General features: G+C 30.7%; 2 protein-coding genes across 2 annotated transcripts; one reads left to right on the plus strand and one right to left on the minus strand.

Annotated features, from left to right (window-relative positions):
- Positions 1–70: 70 nt before the first annotated feature.
- On the plus strand, positions 71–11,901 carry LOTGIDRAFT_224648 (hypothetical protein). The gene is made up of 12 exons (XM_009047939.1): positions 71–262; positions 2,998–3,152; positions 3,706–3,873; positions 5,650–5,730; positions 6,006–6,109; positions 7,362–7,487; positions 7,940–8,009; positions 8,315–8,442; positions 8,651–8,717; positions 10,342–10,782; positions 11,150–11,406; positions 11,428–11,901. Exons 1-10 carry the CDS (start codon positions 151–153, stop codon positions 10,447–10,449), a joined length of 1,119 nt encoding a protein of 372 aa, XP_009046187.1. The 5' UTR covers positions 71–150; the 3' UTR covers positions 10,450–10,782; positions 11,150–11,406; positions 11,428–11,901.
- A 1,545-nt stretch (positions 11,902–13,446) lies between these two features.
- On the minus strand, positions 13,447–19,682 carry LOTGIDRAFT_237836 (hypothetical protein). Its single transcript, XM_009047940.1, is given in 11 exon segments — positions 13,447–13,510; positions 13,530–13,708; positions 14,995–15,100; positions 15,939–16,068; positions 16,576–16,662; positions 16,970–17,353; positions 17,646–17,789; positions 17,973–18,026; positions 18,201–18,254; positions 18,482–18,875; positions 19,602–19,682. The coding sequence occupies 10 exon segments, from the start codon at positions 19,658–19,660 to the stop codon at positions 13,588–13,590; spliced, it is 1,533 nt and encodes a 510-aa protein (XP_009046188.1). The 5' UTR covers positions 19,661–19,682; the 3' UTR covers positions 13,447–13,510; positions 13,530–13,587.
- Positions 19,683–20,072: the final 390 nt, after the last annotated feature.

The raw sequence follows: 20,072 nt of genomic DNA on the forward strand, positions 1-20,072 counted from the left end.
GCTAAAATCGTAAATAGCGCCATGCTCGTCCTTGACACGTAAACTCTATAGGTCAAACGACAAAGTGCGAGACTATTCGTGATAACAACAAGCGGTTGTTGAAACCTGCAAAGTAAAAGTTGAAGACGTATTACAATAAAATAAAACAATATGTCGATGAAAACGCTACCATTATTGTTTATTAATTTAGGGGGTGAGATGGTTTACATATTAGACCAAAGACTAAGAGCACAAAATATTCCTGACTCTAAAGCAGCAAAAGGTTGGTACTGTCACTTTCTACTTTCTTGGTTTCTGTGTTTACGTCACGTGACTGCAAAATAAACGGGGCACCTGCTGTCATCCGATTTTCCAAATAGGCCTATTGATTAACCTTTATCTTTATTTCTGAATTCTGATCTCACATTTTCGTTTTATCGGTTATTTTGCTGAAAAATTGCCTTCTAAAAATGAAATTGAAATAACAATTACTTTTACATATCTATAACTGTTCCATTAAGATTCAGCCTTTTTTAGTTTAAAGTTTAAGTGAGATAATATTAGGCCTGGTCCTATGGCATGCCCATTTTCATATTTCCTACTTTCAATTGATACTTGTATTCGCTGTGTATTAATGGAATGTATAAGCTTATATGAATAAATGAAAATAAGGTACTGTTACCGGTAACAGAAATTCTAATTTTCATTACCGAAAAGCTAATTCTAATCAAATGAAATGAAATGAATGGAGTTTTACGTCCTACTTTTATGCACCTTGTGGGCTAATGAAGACGGGCAACACCATGCAGGGTGCCATGAGGGGAAATTTTGCCAGGACAGTGGCATTAGCCTGCTCTTTTTCGATTTCCAACTGTCGAGGGATCTTTAACGTGTACAGTCTGTAGCACACAGGGCCTCGGTTTATTGTCCTATCCGAACAACTAAAACTGGGTTGAAAAATCCGAAGGTATTATCCCTGGACCTTCAGGTTAGCTAGCAAGCGTCTAACTCACTGAGCCACCGCGACTCCTAATTCTAATCAACACTAGAGGCTCAGCATAATATATGTTATCTTACACATCCTACACCTTTATTTGCACACAAAAACTTTGAAAATTTGTTCTGATAGAGTATTAGTATGTACTAGAAATTTAGAAATAGGATTTAAAGCCACATATATATGGCCAGATCATAACAAGAATATCAAAAGTAAAAATATTTCTCAGATTTAATCAAAAACAAGTTTATTTGAAACCTTATGAAATAAACTGACTTGAAACAGAAATAGATAAAACTCCACTTACCAAATTTAACAGAGCTCCTTTAGCCTACTTCCAGTTCCAGTTGTGATCAAGATAGTTTTCAAATTTTCAAATGAAGTTCTTGATCAAAAATTGCCTTTTATTAGCTGTCATGGAATCTATAAAAATAATCATGAGGGTGTTTTTTTCTACTGCCCTAAATTGTATAAAAATAGCTTTCTATTCTGATTGGTTCTGTTGATGCAAGAGTTCGTTGTTAAAATTGTATTTCATAATGTGAGAAAATTTTGATTGGATCAACACATTGATTTCTATTTTTTATTCGGCTTAATTTCATATCCTCATTTGTATATCTCTATCAATAGATCTAAAGCCAGTCATTATCAATGGGAATTATAATATATCTTTAAACATTGATTTAAAGGGATACTGAATTGAAATAATGTGTGATGGCAGTCTTTCATGAGGAACTTGTTTTGAAAATGAAATTTCAACATGAATAACTGTTGCACTGTTTGGCAAAAATAGAACATGGGACACTTAAGAAATGAAAAAAGGGGATAAAATGTCAAATTTAATTGCTTTTTTCACCAAAATTTGACAAGACTGCTTAATGTGAAAATGTACGCTTTTAACTGTCTGACGATAGATCTCAATGAATCTGCTGACACAAAATTACAAAATTGTCAAAGTTAAAGATAACTTTAAAGTTATTTTAAAACAGGTAATTATGATCAAAAGAGCTTTGTTTATGTGTCTGATTGTGGGAGTGATTTGATTTGATTTATCTTTAGAAAATGAGCACAATAGATATTGCAATAAAATAAATAATACATTTCTGTAATAATTGGATATTTTTCTTTTCATCGATTATAATTCTTGACATACAACTAAAAGAAATTTGAAAGTAAAATAGACAATTAGCAAAAGAAAAATATGGGGGAGGGAAAAGAAGTGTTTCAAAGTTATTTATTCAGCCTAGCTAGGCAGACTCTCTAAATTAAAGTCTCCTTGAAATAAAAATAGATTTCACTGTGTTATGGTGTCAAATAGCACTTTGAATTAGAAGGCAACTTGTAGGCAAATAGGTTGAATAATGATGAATCTACTCTCTTGGTCCATAAGATATTTACCAAATAACCACAATATCTGAGAGAATCTCATAATCAAGAAAGGTGTTTACATATTATGGGAAGTTTGGCAGCTGGTAAATTTTTTAATTAAATTGTAGATGAACCTATTTTTAAATTGACAATCTAACAAATGTAGATATATCTGTGGTTTTGCTCTATTCCTTTCAACTGCTGTTTGACCTAACAGGCTCACAAAGATCTACAAATCAAATTGAATTATAAATTTTTTGTAGATATTCCTTCCATACAGATATAAGCAAACTCTTGGTGTTCTATATAACTGAGCAATTTTGAACCATTTAGTCTAGAAATTGCTGTATCCATTGTGTTATATTTTAGGAATAGAAATATTAAAACAGATCTTGAATCATGTTGTTTCTCAGAGTTTCAGACTATGCTATCTTCAGACAAATGAAATATTTACAGCCAGCGTTAGTAATATTATGGATATAGACATAATATTTTTGATGTCTTGGGCGAGATCAACCTGGAGTTTATACAAGCTTATGGGACAATTTGAATTGCTGCAGAAATTGCTAAGACTTAAATTTTGTGTGATTTACTGCTGATCCAATTTTCATTTAAAATTTAACCCTGATGTAAGATTGTGGTGTTTTTTTCAGTTTTACATGATATTGTATCAACCATGTTTAGTAAAAGATTTATGGAAGAGCTGTTTAAGCCTCAAACTTTGTACTCTAAAAAAGCTATGAGAACTGTCTTTGACAGACTGGCTCATGCCTCTATCATGAGACTTAATGCTGCAAGTATGGATAAGGTAAGGAAAAACCTTTCGAAAGATAAAAAAAATTTAATAAAATTAGGAACTTTTTCAAGGAAAAAAAATCATCCAATCAGATTCATTTCCTTTCATTTGCATGATCCGAACATGACAGTTTTTGTCTCCTCGTGTGCTCTAGTCAGTGACAAAAATTGGCAACCAAGACTGTTTGTGCCTGTACCCTTTATTTGCTTTTGTTCTGAGACACCTAGGGCAATAACTGAAATTGTTTGAAAAGATTTTCTTTTAGACTGCAGACTAATATAACATTGGAGGTGGTGATATATTTGAATACAAAAAAAAGAGTGGGAGTGACTTCTGCACTTAAAAAAAAAAGTACATCCTTAATCATTGTATTGATTGGAGAAGTGTATGACCTAAATAAATTAGTTCAGGATGACACATGATTTTGCTCAAAGAGACGTTTTAGATTTTTCATGGGAAAAGCATCGTCTCTTAAAGGGACAGCTTTGCCGTCCGTTTGATCAATAATACCTTAGTATCGAAAACCCAAGGAAAAATGAATGAATTCTGTCCATTATTATTTCAGCTGTATGACTTGATGACAATGGCCATCAAATATCAAATATCAATATGTTATAGACCTAAAGATATCATACTGAGTACTTTAAATCATATGGATGCTATTAGAAACTATGTAGAAGAAGCACCATCTATTAAACAACAAGTAGACTATATCTATAGAATGTTGATTGAGGTAAGTTACGTATATGATTTGTATAATATTAAATTATACGCCCACATGAAATATATTGGTGTCACTTTTTTTTATCATACAATTCATATTATATTGACTCCATACTATTTAAATTTACAATTTGTCTATTGGTTAATTTCATATCATTTTGTTTCATCAGTTTTATCAAATGTATCATACTATACAAGCAAATTAAGCTGATTTTATCACATTTGTTAAGCATTCTTGAGTTGAATTCTGTCTTACTTCACTATAAATTCAACATTATATTCTGTATAAGTTCTACCTTATCTATTACATATTGTTATTAGTCTAAACATGATATTAAGAAGAGTTGCGAGCAAAGATAATTAGTTTAATTGAAATACCTTTTTTAATGTTGAAAAAAGTGGCATTCTGCATTTTTAGCCAGTCAAATTTTTTTTGTGCTCAAATATAGTGAAAACCACTATCTTCAGAAATGAGTTAAATGTTTGATTTTAAAAAAATCCAGTCCTTAATTTTAATGCCAAAACTATTTAAAAAGTTTATGAAACTTTTAAAGTTTGTTACGCTTTTTGGAAGCTGTTAGAAAACTACTGTATGGATGTAACCACGAAAGATAGTGGACCACAGCCATATACCCCCTTCACGGCATGCGGGTGGTAAAAACGAAACATTCATTTTAAGTTTCATCAAAATCGGTTGAAAACTAAGCGAGTAATAGCATATTCAAGATTTTGGGGCAAGGGCAATAACTCTGCTTCTAATGGTCGAAAATAGCTCAAATTCGAACTTGATCTTCGTTTTATGAATATGTATACACATACCGAATTTCATTTGATTCCATCAAAAAATTTAGTTTTTAGAGCGTTTACAAGCAAATGTTGACCGACGGACTGACAGGGGTGCCGACAATATACGTCCACATAGAGAGATGTGGGCGTATAAAAACGCCTAATTGAAGAGAAATATTTCTTCTATGTATTAAAAAAAATTTCAACTAATAATATCAAGCTAAACATCAAACTAGGTCAAACTGCTTAATTAACAATTAGTACTCTTTAATTAACTCTTTTGAAACAAATTCAGTTTGATCAAGTAGATACATAGATATGAATAGCATAATTTACGATGTTTTTGATAATGAAAATTTTGCAAACTACCTCTTTAGAGAACTTTATCAGAAAACAGTGTAAGAATAGTGAATTTACTTGATTGACCTTCGTCATTATCAGCAGTTATTTTTTAAAAACTATTTCAAGATCTTCATAGGCTTACCTTTTCTTATCTTTGAAAAAAACATTCTAACAAAATGTGTTATCAGAAATTTGGTGACATGTCACTTATGACCAGTTGTGATTATTTTTGCACACCTACTATTATATTATATGTAAAATGTTCATTATATATACAGTCATCAATATCATATTCAATTTTTGGGGGTTATACAATTATTTAATACACAGTTATTACCCTTGTTCTGGAGAATCAAATGTTATGAACTTAATATATATTATTATGTACATGTATATATTTTGTATTGGTATTGTCGTTGTATAATGTTAAATTTGAAAGTAAGAACAGAGTTGTTGTTCTTGATTGTAGTTTCTTAAATTTTCAACTGATTTTTCATAAAACTTATAATCCCCCAAACTAAAAGTCATGATGGAACAAATTTGAAACTTCCATGTTTTTATCTGATTTTTGTGAAACTTTCTGTGCAGTCTTTCCTTACATTTAAATAATATAATAGGATAATTTTTATATTTTTATATTTTTATTTTGAAATTTTAGACCTATATTCCAATGTCTGCCGGAGAGTGTCACCTAATGAGACAGACTTTACTCAATTTCTTTCAAGACATGCACATAAGGGTGAGTAGAATGTTTTAATTTGAAAACTGCAATAAGTGTAGATATTGAATTGGAAAGCGTTGAATTTTCTTATCGGATTTAACGAATGTGCCATTATGTTACCGGGTACGTACAGAAAATATATCAAAGTTAATAACAAGAATATTATAGAAAATATATATTAACAATATTATATTGCTTTACCAACAACTATGTGTTAACTGGCTTATTCAGCAGCAGTAAATTAATACCTAAGACCAGTTACGGCTCATAATTATTGCCAAATTTTTATTTAGGTATCAATATTCTTAAAAGATAAAGTTCAAAATAATAATGGTAGATTTATTTTACCAATTGGTGGACCTTTACCATATGGTACTGAAGTTCCTGGAACCATCAGGTTAGACTCAAATTTAAATATATAACTTTGTAAAATCAGGAAAGTAACGCAATATAAAGCCAGGAGCATATGCCAGATTTTTGTCGGTTAAAAATAAATACATTATGTGTTCAAAAGAAAAAATGGGAATGCTGCTTTATCACCTGGGGTTGAAATGCAAATTTATTCCATGTGATGAGATATTATATGTTGTCTGATTGGAGAGGGAAAATGTTTTGTATAAACATTTTTATTCACTGCACACGCCATAAATACAACATGCAATCCAAATTCCAAATTTCCTAACTTGTCAGAAACAAATACAGATGTCATTTAATTTACAAAAATTGACAGTTGTCAGATCTTTATTTCTCCAGGCTAACCTAGAGCTGAAAAGATTGTCTATGAATGTAATCTTTTTGAATTGCTTATTTGAATCCAATCACAATTGTTAATGAAGGTTCCCTCAATCTAAGAAATTTTCATTGAGAAATTATTTTTTAAAGACAAATTGCCTAGGTAATAATGTTTATTTTAAGAAACAGGTCAATAGTAAAACATTGTTTGTCACTTTTCATCAATGCAATAAGAAATATAATTGGTTGTTTAAGTTTGAAATTGTATTGAGTAAAATATAATGTAAGTTTTATTATGTGGATTTAGAATGACAATGTTTGAAAGGTTTTGTATGAATGACATAGAGAAAGTGACAAAGCAAAAGATTGTAGGTGATCAGACATTCCATTTTTTGACAGTTGGCTCACCAAATATTAATGAGTGCTGGTAAAATTATAGTGTATTTTTTGACCAGGGAAATTGAGGTTGCATTTTACAGGTTGTCAAAAAAGAATTCTGAAATTATGGGACACAAACAGCTTTTCTCTAAAGTGGTCCATTTAACCTTTATCAGTTTATCTCAGGCATCATAAAATCTCATCATGAACAAATTTTTCAATATTACCAACATGATTGTGAGAAATATGACCAAAATAAGATATCTCTGGATATCAGAATCTATCAGGCTTTTAAAATAACAACAGTTAGCAATTACTTGCATCTGTTTTAGGTGTCAAATGTTCAGAACATTGACTTGAAAACCAAATGTTCAATAAAAATATTCCAAAACATTTCTCAAAAAGTGTTTCAAATAAATATGTTTTGATATTATATAATGATTATTCAATCAGAAATGACTTAGAATGCTAATCCTGCTGAATTAGTGCCCTAATTATATATCCTAAGGCTACATACCTATTGTTACATATTATTACAGGCTGTTTACAGATGATGGTAGAACTAAAAATGATCAATTTCCAGCTGGGGGATCATATATACTCTCTAAAAAAGAAGGTTCATTTGATATGAAAGGAGATAGAGTGACAAAATTTGGAACAAATATGTAAGTAGACTTGTAGATCAAATCAAAATGAAAGAACAAATATATATAATAATGAATAATATTTTCTAAAAGGTGAATTTCAATTTTGCATAACTTTTTAGTTTCAAATGATATTGATGAATTTTTCAGGTCCAATTTTTGAATTGAAGATAAACAAGGACTGAGAAAATTTTTGACAATTGCACTAGGGTTATTTATCCTTGATTACTATTTATCAAAATTAATTCAATTCTTTATTGAATGATTTATTAATATCAACATTTAGTTAAAGGCACAAGAACCCAATCTATATATTTTGGTGATACATAATATCTGCCATTTTTCCTTTTGTTGATTAAACCAGAAAGTTATGCACAAATTGTCTAAATTTCACTAATATCTCTGTAGTTTAGATATAGTGATATTACTAAACCAGGTGTAATAATTTGAATCATTACTGAAATTTGTTACAGGTATTCTACCTCAAGACCAGTTGAAACTACCGTAATACAACCTAAAAATACCATACCTTCATCAGATCTGGTATGTATAAAAAATACTTTAATTCTTTATGGAGGATAAAATGGGCCAATAACGTTATTTGAGAAAAATTTTCCCAGAGTCATATATGTCTCCGAATCAAATCAGATGCCAGATTTACATTATGAAAAGTGATATGGATAGCTGTAAATGATGAAATATTTGGGTTTCTATTCTATTCTATTCTATTCAAATTCGAATCTTAAGTGATGACTTACCTATATTTGATGTCCAATAGAGGTTTGTGATCCTCAGAAATTTGAGCTGCCTGTCGGTCATTGTATTTTTTTCCGTTATTGTTGTTCTAGGACACCAGTAATCCTAATCCTTTAGCAAAGGCTCATTTAGACTTGTTATCACAATTAATTGGTACTAAATTAATGAAAGATAAATCAGAATTTAGACTGAACTTATTTAAAACAGATGAAGAAGAAAGGTAAGTAAAAGTTAAGCTGTAGTTCAAAAGCCTGAGCAAATTTTTAAGTTTATAATTTTGGGTTATTTATCTATAACATACAAACACAGAGTACACCAAGATTTGTATATATGAATACAAAAGTAAGCTGAAATTTGGAAACATTACATAAGTACTACATGAATGAAGGACAAATATTAACTGTACGTACTGATTTCAATTTTTTCAGCAAAGCTGCAGCAATAAGACCTATTGAAACAACAGAGTCACAAGTAGTCAAAATTGATGCTTCTAAAGTAAGTATGTTTCCTTGAAAAAGTTTCTTGTGTGTGTGTCTTTTACTTTATATTTAATCTTCAGTGCAGACTGGCCATTAAAGACGCTTCTTAATATTATGGTTTGTTTTGTAAATATAAACACATGGGAACCTTATGACATTATGTGAGTACATGTACTGTTAAAAAGTTGTTTTGATTGATTAAAAATTCATCGTCTTTTACATGGCCTATTGGATTAAGTGAACCAATCAAAGCTATGTATCCTGATAACGAAAGTGTTGATGTCCAATTTTGTTTTGATACACAAGTAAAGTACTTGATTTTGATATTGATTTATGTGATATTATATGGTATCATACTAGTTCATACAGTCACGATTATCCTGATTCTAGATATTGATCATTTTCATTAATATCTCTATGTCTTTTAATAAATCCAGAAAACTATACATATCATGAAATTTTTGTAATTGAAACCAATTATGTATTGGCTGGTAATAAATATCTCCATATTTTGTTATTCTCAAGTTCTAATTTTCAAACGGATTTGGCATTCTATAAAGTAACAGCACAATATTGTTAGTTAAAACTTTCAGATTAGTTTTTATTAATCTGGGCACCTAACCTTTACATCTTGCTTAAAAAATTTGCCTCTTTTAATCACTGAATTAATCTGACATTTACGACCTGATGCCCAAAGAAAATTATGTTTGCAAATGATATGATATAAGTGAGGCCTGTGCTGTGTCAAAATGAAATCAGGTGATTGTTTTGAGAACAAAGGCCTTGACAAATATCTCCATCAATTTAAAGATATCAATATTTAAAAACACTTTCACTAAAAAATGTTAAAAGTATCATAATTCAAACGACTGTCTGCTATATAAGGCTCAAAGTCACAATTAGAACAATTTTCACCTTTGTTACCTTAGATTTTAATGACATTGAGACCAAAGGCATGACCAAGACAAAAAAAAAAAGAAATGAGTAAGGAGAAAGTTTATCTTATCATCTGTATGTGTGGGAGGGATAAAAGTTTTTTTTTTGTATTTTTTCATCATCTTTGAATAAACATGCTATTTTTAGTAAAATCGTGTCAGCATTGCTGTTAATGAGTAATAGTTAATTGATTGTTCTTTGTTCTAATTATTTATTTTGGGATTGTACAAGCACCACGCTTGTCTTATACACTTTTGTTGTTTGTTGACCGGTACTGGCAAGAATAGCTGGTTTATTATGGCTATAAATACCTCATCATTATTATCCTACTTTTATATAGTAATGCACTTTCTGCTGCTTTCATCTATCTGAATCGTGATCAAACTAAAAACTTCCTCATTTTGATGAAACATGGAAAATAGGATTTGATACTGAACTTTCATGTTTTCAAGTACAAAATGTTGGTATCAATACAAAGCTGAATCATCAATGAATCCATCAAGACATTTTTGGATAATCTGTTACGTCTGTGCCTCAACCTGGTAACAAATTACAGAAAATGGGTTAATATTAGAATGCAGAGATTCCATAGAATCGGGATAGTTTAAGAATGACCTTCTGTTTGTGTGTGTACACCTATAGATTATCATTTAGCCTTGTAAGTTTGTATGCAGGTATCAATGTATACCTATTTTCTATTTCAGAAAGCTAAGAATCCAGAGTTAAGTCGTATTATGGGTGAATTATCAGTAGATAATGATGATAGAAGTAATGATGATGGTGATGATTTACTTGATCTAATGGATAGTTAAATTACTGTGGATAGATAGTCAAAATATCAAAACTTTAAGCCAATGTCATGTCATGTCTCAATCTACTTTTTTTTAGTCAACCTTATCAAACCTTTTGAAAGTAATATTACATTAGCTATGTTACAGTTTTGAAAGTAATATCACATTAGCTATGTTACAGTTTTGAAAGTAATATCACATTAGCTATGTTACAGTTTTGAAAGTAATATCACATTAGCTATGTTACAGTTTTGAAAGTAATATCACATTAGCTATGTTACAGTTTTGAAAGTAATATCACATTAGCTATGTTACAGTTTTGAAGTAATATCACATTAGCTATGTTACAGTTTTGAAGTAATATCACATTAGCTATGTTACAGTTTTGAAAATAATATCACATTTGCTATGTTACAGTTTTGAAAGTAATATCACATTAGCTATGTTACAGTTTTGCAGTAATATCACATTAGCTATGTTACAGTTTTGAAAGTAATATCACATTAGCTATGTTACAGTTTTGAAAGTAATATCACATTAGCTATGTTACAGTTTTGAAGTAATATCACATTAGCCATGTTAAGTTTTGAATTAATATCACATTAGCTATGTTACAGTTTTGCAGTAATATCACATTAGCTATGTTACAGTTTAGAAAGTAATATCACATTAGCTATGTTACAGTTTTGAAGTAATATCACATTAGCTATGTTACAGTTTCGACCTGTTGTAAATTATAGAGTGAGACTTGACATTGGCCTGAAGATTATATAGATTAATATAAAGAAATCCAGTCTGTATTTATTTATTTAGTGTTTAATGTAATTGTTAGTTAATTTAGTGTATGCCTAAAATATATCTAAGTCAACTTATTTGAATATATTTAGCAATAGGTTGATCACTTGGATAAGATCTGATTATTTATATGGTGAAAAAATCCATGTGGGGCCTTAATCACAATTTTTTTTTTTCAATGGTTTTTGTGTGTTTTTCTGCCATTTTTGCAAGATTCCGTCCACCAATTGAAACAAAACATTCCCAAGTGACATAGGTTATATTTATGAAATATTGTAGCAATTGATAATTCCAGTCAAGTATGGCATCAAAGTTCATTTTACACGTAGTAAATTTTGTCATCTTGTTTATTATATGTATTGAGTCTACAAATTGTTATAAAAATGACTTTGTTGCTATTTGTTTATTTCAAACAGTTAATTTGCTCGACTGATATCTGTGAAAATATGTTTACTTAATTTTTTTCATTTCTTGGTTTTACATTTTCACCAAAATGGTCCGTCCATGGTTACTGTTTTATACATGTTGTGTTTTAGTGAATCAAAAATTATTCAAGAATTTCTCACAGAGTGGCTCTGAGCTAAAGAGATCTTTAATAAAGAATGTCTCATCATGTAAATGTTTAAATTTTGTATGACGTTTTGTAAATGTTTCAAAATAAAATAACTGTGATAAAATACCTGTGATTAATTGAATTCCCTTCAGGTAAGTCTATTCATAAATTTGTTGGTCCTGAACCTTAAAAACCCTAATCTATTTCTTGACTGATTAATACAATATAAATATTTTCACTGTTAGCATAGTACTCTATGCATTAATTGTAGAGTGATATAGAAATATCAAAACAGAACTTAAATCAAGTTGCATGCTATCTCACATGAAAAATGAAAAGTTCTGTTTTAATATTTCTTTACAGATTAATATAACAGATATTCAAATGGTTTTGGACTACTGAAAGTCTAATAGATGATCTTTAAATGTATAACAGTCAAGTTTTTAATCCTTTGTGGATGTAGTACATAAACAATATATTAACATTATTCACAAATAGTAACATTCATTACATATTATGTAATATCAATGAAGGGCAAATCAGTCTTCAACATAAAATGAGAAATCCAACATTCCCAATTTAAAACTTTTTCTACACAGATATTGCTTACATGACTGACTTATACTAAAATTTAGTCATAGGTTTTTTACCAGAAGAAACTCAAATTGAAGAAAACGAAAACCAACATTTAAGGGTTTTCTTGAGCGTTTCCATAACAAACATTTAAAATAAAAATTATTCTTGTTCTTAAAGAGATCCTACACTTTGTTTAATACACAAATTATATACATATTTACACTCAAAATAATCAAATATAGTTTTAGACAACTGTGTCTTTATTTACTTAATGAACATATTAAACATAATGAAATGAAACTAATAATGCATATTGAACAATAATGATTTATTTTCATTATGGTCAATTGGCAATCTGATTAAAATGTAGCTTATGATTGAATTCTCGCTCACCATTTCCCACATTGACAGTAGAAATTGTCATTTAATGTATAAGGATGAAAAGCATACAATATTAGTCAAGTTGTCCATCAATGGAGCCTAGAAAACCTAGAGCCTATTTTCATAAACTATTTTTATAATGACAATGAAATAAATACTGAATTAACAATGAAAATGCAGCTTTTTGAGAAAAAAAATTATATACCTGAACTTAATGAATTCAGAAACTTATCTACAATAGAATGAGTCTTTAGAAGGGCAAGTAGTAGTATATGAGCTATACCCTTTTAAGTTATGCGACCGATTTCAAGGAAACCAATGATAGTTTTAAACCACTTTAAGTAAATATAATGTCAGAAACAAAACATATACTTAAGGCTTAAAGAGAAGTACCTTATGAAAGTCAAACTGAAAATTAACAGCAGTTTCACAAGAAATAGTTAAATCAATTGCAATATTCAGAAAGTCGAAAACTCATTTTCAAGAACTTTCTGACTCTTACATATCCTCTTTGGACAAATTACAGCTTGGGCCAGAAAATTACACTTTGAGGTTGGATAAGTGCATCATTATTTTGTGTATTCATTACCTCTTTGATAATTGGAAGTCACTGAAATAAACTTTGAAATCATATCTACCAATATGAAACTAAGGTATTTCTTGAACAAACCAAAGTGATAAAACAATATGGCAGAGAAACCTTGTTTTTGGTTGACAAATTACAAGCCATATAGGTATATTTTAACTATGGGGGGGGCATGTGTTCATACTGAATTTATGTGTAACAGAAATGTAGAAGTTACTCTTTCTAACAAGGAAAATTTCCATTTAGCCAATACACCTTTGAAATAAGTTTATAATTTGACAGTAAAAGTAACAGGAGTTGTTGATGTCTGTGGTCCGGTCTTAAATAATGCTCTGTGGATTAAAGGAACTTCTACTGTAGCAGATGTCAGGGCAGAACTCTTAGGAAATCTATAATACAAAAATAACAACTACTTACAGCTAAACAAATATTTTTTATGCAATCAATATTTCATTCACATCAAAGCATGAACCAGGAAAAGAATTATTGATTATATAAATAACTATGGTACTTAATTGGCAGGTTTTGTTTTTTAAATTAGATTTTATATACTATATATAGCTAATTCAGATAAAACTCTCACAGTCTGAACATTAAGTATGTTGATCATATGCTGTGTCCATGCTGAGTATTTTTACCCCTGCCAAGGTATGAATTTCCTTTAACATAAACTTCATGTCTGATAGACCCTTTCTAACAAATGGACATTTGAGCTGGTTTGCCGGTCATGTACGAAAATACAGCCAAATCAACAGGCAATTTATCTAGCGGACGTTTGCAATTTTATATTCAATATCTTTGGTCTCCTATAATCTCCTGAATATTAATTACTGTCCTACACACTGAACTCCAAATAATAAAAATTGATGCAGATAACGTTAGTATGAACCACATCACAGTTATACTGTATGTATGAAGGAACAATTGAGAAAATACAAGTAACTTCCACAAGAAAAGAATCAGATTCGTATCCACAGGATTCATCAATTATTTAAAGTGGCATATATTGAATACTTAATAAGAAAAATAAAGCTTTACACATTTTCAGATGAAAGTATCTTCCAAAAATTGAATTAAGGAATGACCTGAACATTTGTTCTGTTTATACATCAATAAACTGAAAAATGTTCAGGTCATTCCTTAATTCAATCAACTCGAATACATGTTTAAATATTTATCTAAAGTAGCAACAAACTAAGGCGCAAAATTGGCGCATAAATACATTAGATTTTAACATATCGTTAATGAACTGATACTAACAATAGAGACGTCCTAGAGAACAGCCAATCAGCAATAAGAAGGTCACCTATTTATAGTCTACTATCTACTGCTTGAAAGTTGACGGAGCGGTCACATTTAAAGTTGAATTATTGAAAGTTGAGTTCGAAATAAGTCCAAAAATCATGATTTTGTTGATATTTGGAGAGTGCACATTCGAGGGTATTTGGAAAATACTGTAATGATTCAGTGTAGATTTCAGCTCTGGTGACGTTCAAGGGAAAGACGAATAAACCGAATTCACGTGACCGCTGTTATCCAATCAAATTGCTTGATACCGTGTAAATGGAATCGTGATTTAATTATATATCTATATTCAGAATTGTAACTATTTAAAATCACGTTCAACATAAGGAACTTTATAGACGTCTGTTTGCTACACAACTAATAATCTTACCTGAGAGAGTCTGGTATAGAAACAGAGGAGACATCATCATTATCATAAGGAGTAGATTGTATTCTAGCTGATATTGGTGTCACTACCTTTACTTGCATTGGTAAACCTGTTAATGATATACAATCATATTTCATATATGATACAATTTAGTGTTTTCCCTCTTTTACATACTGGTACCATGAAATCATTTATTATTTGAGGGAAATTAGTTTGTGTATTCATCCTTAAAAGCATTAACATGGAAACATAAATAAGTATAGCACTTAGTTACTGCTCTAACATGAGCATTCAATACAATTCAGTTCTTATTTTGTAAGGATTCTTTCAAAAAGATGTGTTTTTAACTTTCTCTTAAAAGAGTCAACAGATTTACAAAGTTTTAACTCTTCAGGTAACCTGTTCCATAACAGTGGTCCTGCTACACAGAATGACCTATCAACAAATTTATATTTTGTTGATGGTACAAGAAGATTAAGACACGTAGAAGATCTTGTGTAACACAGATTTTTATCTAGAGTTTAGAGATCCCTTAGAGCCAAATTATTTAAACATTTGTACACCATCAGAAGAAGTTTGTATTGTTCGGGGAGAACCGAATGGGTGCGGATAATCCGGGGAAGATCAATGGCCAAGTACCAGATGGTAAAAAGGATCTTTAACTGTGAACCGAAGTTGTTAATCTTATAAAATATAGTTGTTTCTTTCTTTCTTTTACATTGATTTCTATTTTCTATGGATTAATCTTATAGTTCATGAACTGTATTGAGTGTTTATATCTTGTAAATACTATTCATGACCCTACATTACTTCATATCAATATGGGCAACACCCAATGATGAATAATTGTACAATATACAGAAAGCTGATTAAAATTTCCATGTGACAGAAGAGACAACTTTTCCACGAATTTGATGGTCACAAAACTAATTAATGCATCTACTTACCATCTAGCTCTCTATCATGATATCTAGACATAGCTCTCTGAGCATCTTCTTTTTTAACATATACAACTTCACCTAAACCAGGGCGACTAATTTTAGCTCTTTTTAATGCACCAATTTCACCAAATAATTCCTGCAAAAATAAGAAAAAAAACCTTATTTTCACATCCAATGGTCTTCATCTTTTGTAAGAGTTGCTAGTACTTGCAGTAGACCATTGGTTTTGACAAGGTGGGGACATTTGTACTTTTCTTTGGGGAAATTGGATGTGTCACAGCCAGTCACATGCTGTGAAAAATAAAAACTTTCCAACTACAATATAATATACATCTCATATGATGGCTACACTATACACAACCTAAATTAACATTGTCTAGGAGTATTCAGAGAATTATTACTATCAAACTATGGGAGAACTTGCCTGGTATCCAATCATAGATATACTCTCGATATTTGGGAGCATCATTTTCATATTGATTAAGATCCCAAATCAATTTGAGTTCTACCTTACCCACATACTAGAGTATCATACAACATACAGATATGGTAGCCCACCGATAATACAACCCACTTCAACTTTATTATCAAGATGCCAAAATGTTTTGTGAAAATAGCTATGATAAATAGAAAGAATACTTACTATTAAATCATCTTGTGATACACAAGGATCTAAGTTAGTTACTGATACTTTAAAACCTTGTAATGGGCTCAATATATCATCATCCTGCTGTTAATAATAAAAGTTTTATTAGTTTCTTGGCATCAGAAGAATTAAGAGCCAGGTAAATGTCAGAAGGTTCTGTTGCTTTCAAAATTATTCAGCACTGTCGAAGTTCCAAGTTTAAGTCCTACATTGCACTATTTGCAGAGATATTTATCTCTTTTTTCCTTGCATGGGTGATTGAAAAAGGCCATTTCCATGCAGACTGCAACCATGTACAGTTCAACGGTACAAAAGATAGGCTTCAAGGTCAAGTTAAATAAAACAGAGCCTAGCCTGTCACATGATGAGATAAATTAATTCTGATACTTACATCAATATCATAAGATACTGGGACAGTGTACTCATCAGGTTCTTGTTTAACTTTAACAGGACGATAGACACTTTTGGTCTTCACAACTGGGGCTGATGGGGCAGGAACTCGACGTCTTGGAGGATCAACTTCTATTACTGGTGGTCTGCGTCTGATTGGAGTTAAAACTTCCTCTCTTGGTGAGGTGATGACTGGTATGGTTTTCTTGGCTGTTGTAGGTGGGGGCATTCTTAACCTTGCTGAGGCTGCTTGACTGGCAGCTATCTGAATTGCATCTGCAGCTTTATATGTTTTAATTAAATTGGCTTTCTTTGGTGGAGAAGGACTAGCAAATTCATCCGACCATTTTATGGGAGATGGTGCTCTTTTTACTGGCTGACTTAACTGAAATACACGTAAGCATTAGAAAATATAGGGCTTAATGATTAATTTGTAACATCTCTCTATTTGTGGACGTATATTGTCGGCACCCCTGTCCATCCGTCGGTAAACGGTCTAAAAACTAGAAATTTGGTATGTGTATACATATTCATAAAACGAAGATCAAGTTCAAATTTGAGCTATTTTTCGACAGTTAGAAACAGAGTTATTGCCCTTGCCCCAAAATCTTTACCATCCGCATGCCGTGGTTCATCCAATATCATGTGTTCTGCAAATATATTTTACAGAAAGTTACCTTTATTGTGGAGGCCCTTTTTGTGACTGTTAGTTGATTATTACCATCAAATGAAACTTGTGAATTAGGAACTGATCTTGTAATCTGTATAGAATTACCAAACATTTCAACCTGGGATCCACCATTAGCAAATTCATTCTTTAACTGAAAATAACAAACATATAAATATGTCGTAGCATTATCAAGATGTAGCTGAAATTTGTTAATTTTCTAAATAAGATTTCAGATTTACCTGAAGGTTAAGGAGGGATGTTCATTTTATTCACAATTACACAGTATGTAGAGCATGCATGGTCTTGTTTTGTCCATTAAGAAAAAGATACCTACTGTTTTTCTCAAACCACCCAATCCTCCTATCTGTACTCCTCCACCAGTATTTATCTGAAATAATATTTACAATCATATATTATTGTTAACTGGTCTAAAGAATATCATAGAAGAAAACTTCAAAACGAGAACAGCTTAACAGACCTAAGATTTTCTAAAGCTTCTTTCATTCCTAGCAATTTTCTGAATGAAAATATTATCAAAGATTTAGATCAATTTCATACTTACAGTTTTAGATAAACCTCCAGCAGAATCAAACTGAACACCATTACCAGCTTTCACCTACATAATACAAACAGATTTAAACTGAACCCAAACTATTGTGATACAAAATAAAAGACAGTTTGCTAATATGCAAAAATTTTACTCCATTCTGATGTGGCTCTATTCTCATCTATATGCAGATTTGCAATCTTTATCTAATTTCTGTTGAAAACCATGCATTATTTTTACGCTTCAAATCTATATTATTTAAAAGTATTGTATAAAACTGAAAGATTTGCACTTACTTTTCCTAATCCAGTCACTGAAAACTGTTGCTTTGTTGGAGATGGACTCTGTGCTTGAGGTTTCTTAATTCTTGATCTAGCATCAAATGTTCCTTTTTGTTTCTGTGAAAGAATAATTTTCTGTCTAGCATCACGAGCAGCTGCAGCAGACTTCGCTTGAAGTAATTTTTGCCTTGCGTCAAAATTTTTAGTCACAGAGAGTTTTTGTCTCATATCATTTTGTGAAGTTTTGTTTTGAAACTTTTTAGTTTGCAATCCACCAGTTTGGGCAGTTTTGTTCTGAAACTTTTTTGTTTGCAATCCACCAGTAGTTTTCTGAATTCTACCTTTAAAGCCATTTCCAAATGGTAATTTTTTCTGAAACACTTTTGTATTTACTTTTGCTTTATTGTTTCTGGAAGAGAAAAGAATCAAATGATAAAATTGTTTTTTGAATTATCTTTAAATAAGGAATATATTAAGTTTAGAATGTAAGTTTTATTCAAATTCTCAAACTTGACCAATGAGTGTCAACAGACTTAACTATATTACAGATTCCTCCTATAATCTGATAAATCCACAAGTAACTAACCTCAAAACTACTGCAAAAGTAATTATTGAAACAATTTTCAATGATTACCTGGATTAGTGGATTTATCAGATTCTACAATGATTCTGTAAAGTTATTACACCAGGTAAGCTGACTAATAAGTCTTGCTATAAAATTTAAGTTAAAATATGTAACAATTTTGTACCCACAGAATCAAGAATTAAAAAGAAAGAATTTTGTTTGGCTTAAGCCGTTAAGGTTGGAATTGCTAGTATGAGTTAGGTGGTAAGTAATTAAGAGATTAAAAAGGGCTTTAAAGGAATGTCATTGATTCAAAAATCAGGATCTTAGGCATAGTACTGTATGAACCTATTAAAAATTATAAGATAAGGTCTACAGTCAAACACACACATGATTTTAAAAAAGAAAAGGGGCCAAATAAAAAGAAAAACAAAATCTCAAAGTCCACTCATCTCATGTCTAACATGAAGATGGAGCCAAGGGCGGTTGCGTTCTGATGACATAAACATTGTTGTTCAAAATATGAAATTGCGCACGGCACATGGTGTAAAGATAAAAGCATTTACGCACTGAAACTGCACTTTGAAATTCTTCTTGCCCATGTAATCGTCCAACGACAAATCCGCCATGTTGCTCACATTGACATTATCTGCTGCACATTTCACCGGAAGTTGTATCTTATCTTTCGAGTGTAATTCTGTAGTATGTTATTTTTATTTCTGAATACAATCAAAAGTCATGACGAAAGTTAGAAAACCTCAAATAATCACTAAAAATAACAACTTAGACGAAATATATTTTGATGGTTAGGCTCGCAGTTATATGCCGAAATGTCTGTCGGGAATTAACAATAGAATTAAGCCTCTAGGCCTAGATTAAAACAATTGGAGATTTTGTGAAACCATTTTCAAGGAATATAAATTATACTTATTTCTTTGCTAAAAAACATCTATTTTCTGTACAAATTAAGTTGATAATAAATAATGGCATCAGAATGTTGAAAATGATAGTAGAACATTTCGGATTATACTACTTTCAGTT

Source organism: Lottia gigantea, assembly GCF_000327385.1.
Source record: "Lottia gigantea unplaced genomic scaffold LOTGIsca_119, whole genome shotgun sequence".
Lineage (NCBI taxonomy): Eukaryota > Metazoa > Mollusca > Gastropoda > Lottiidae > Lottia > Lottia gigantea.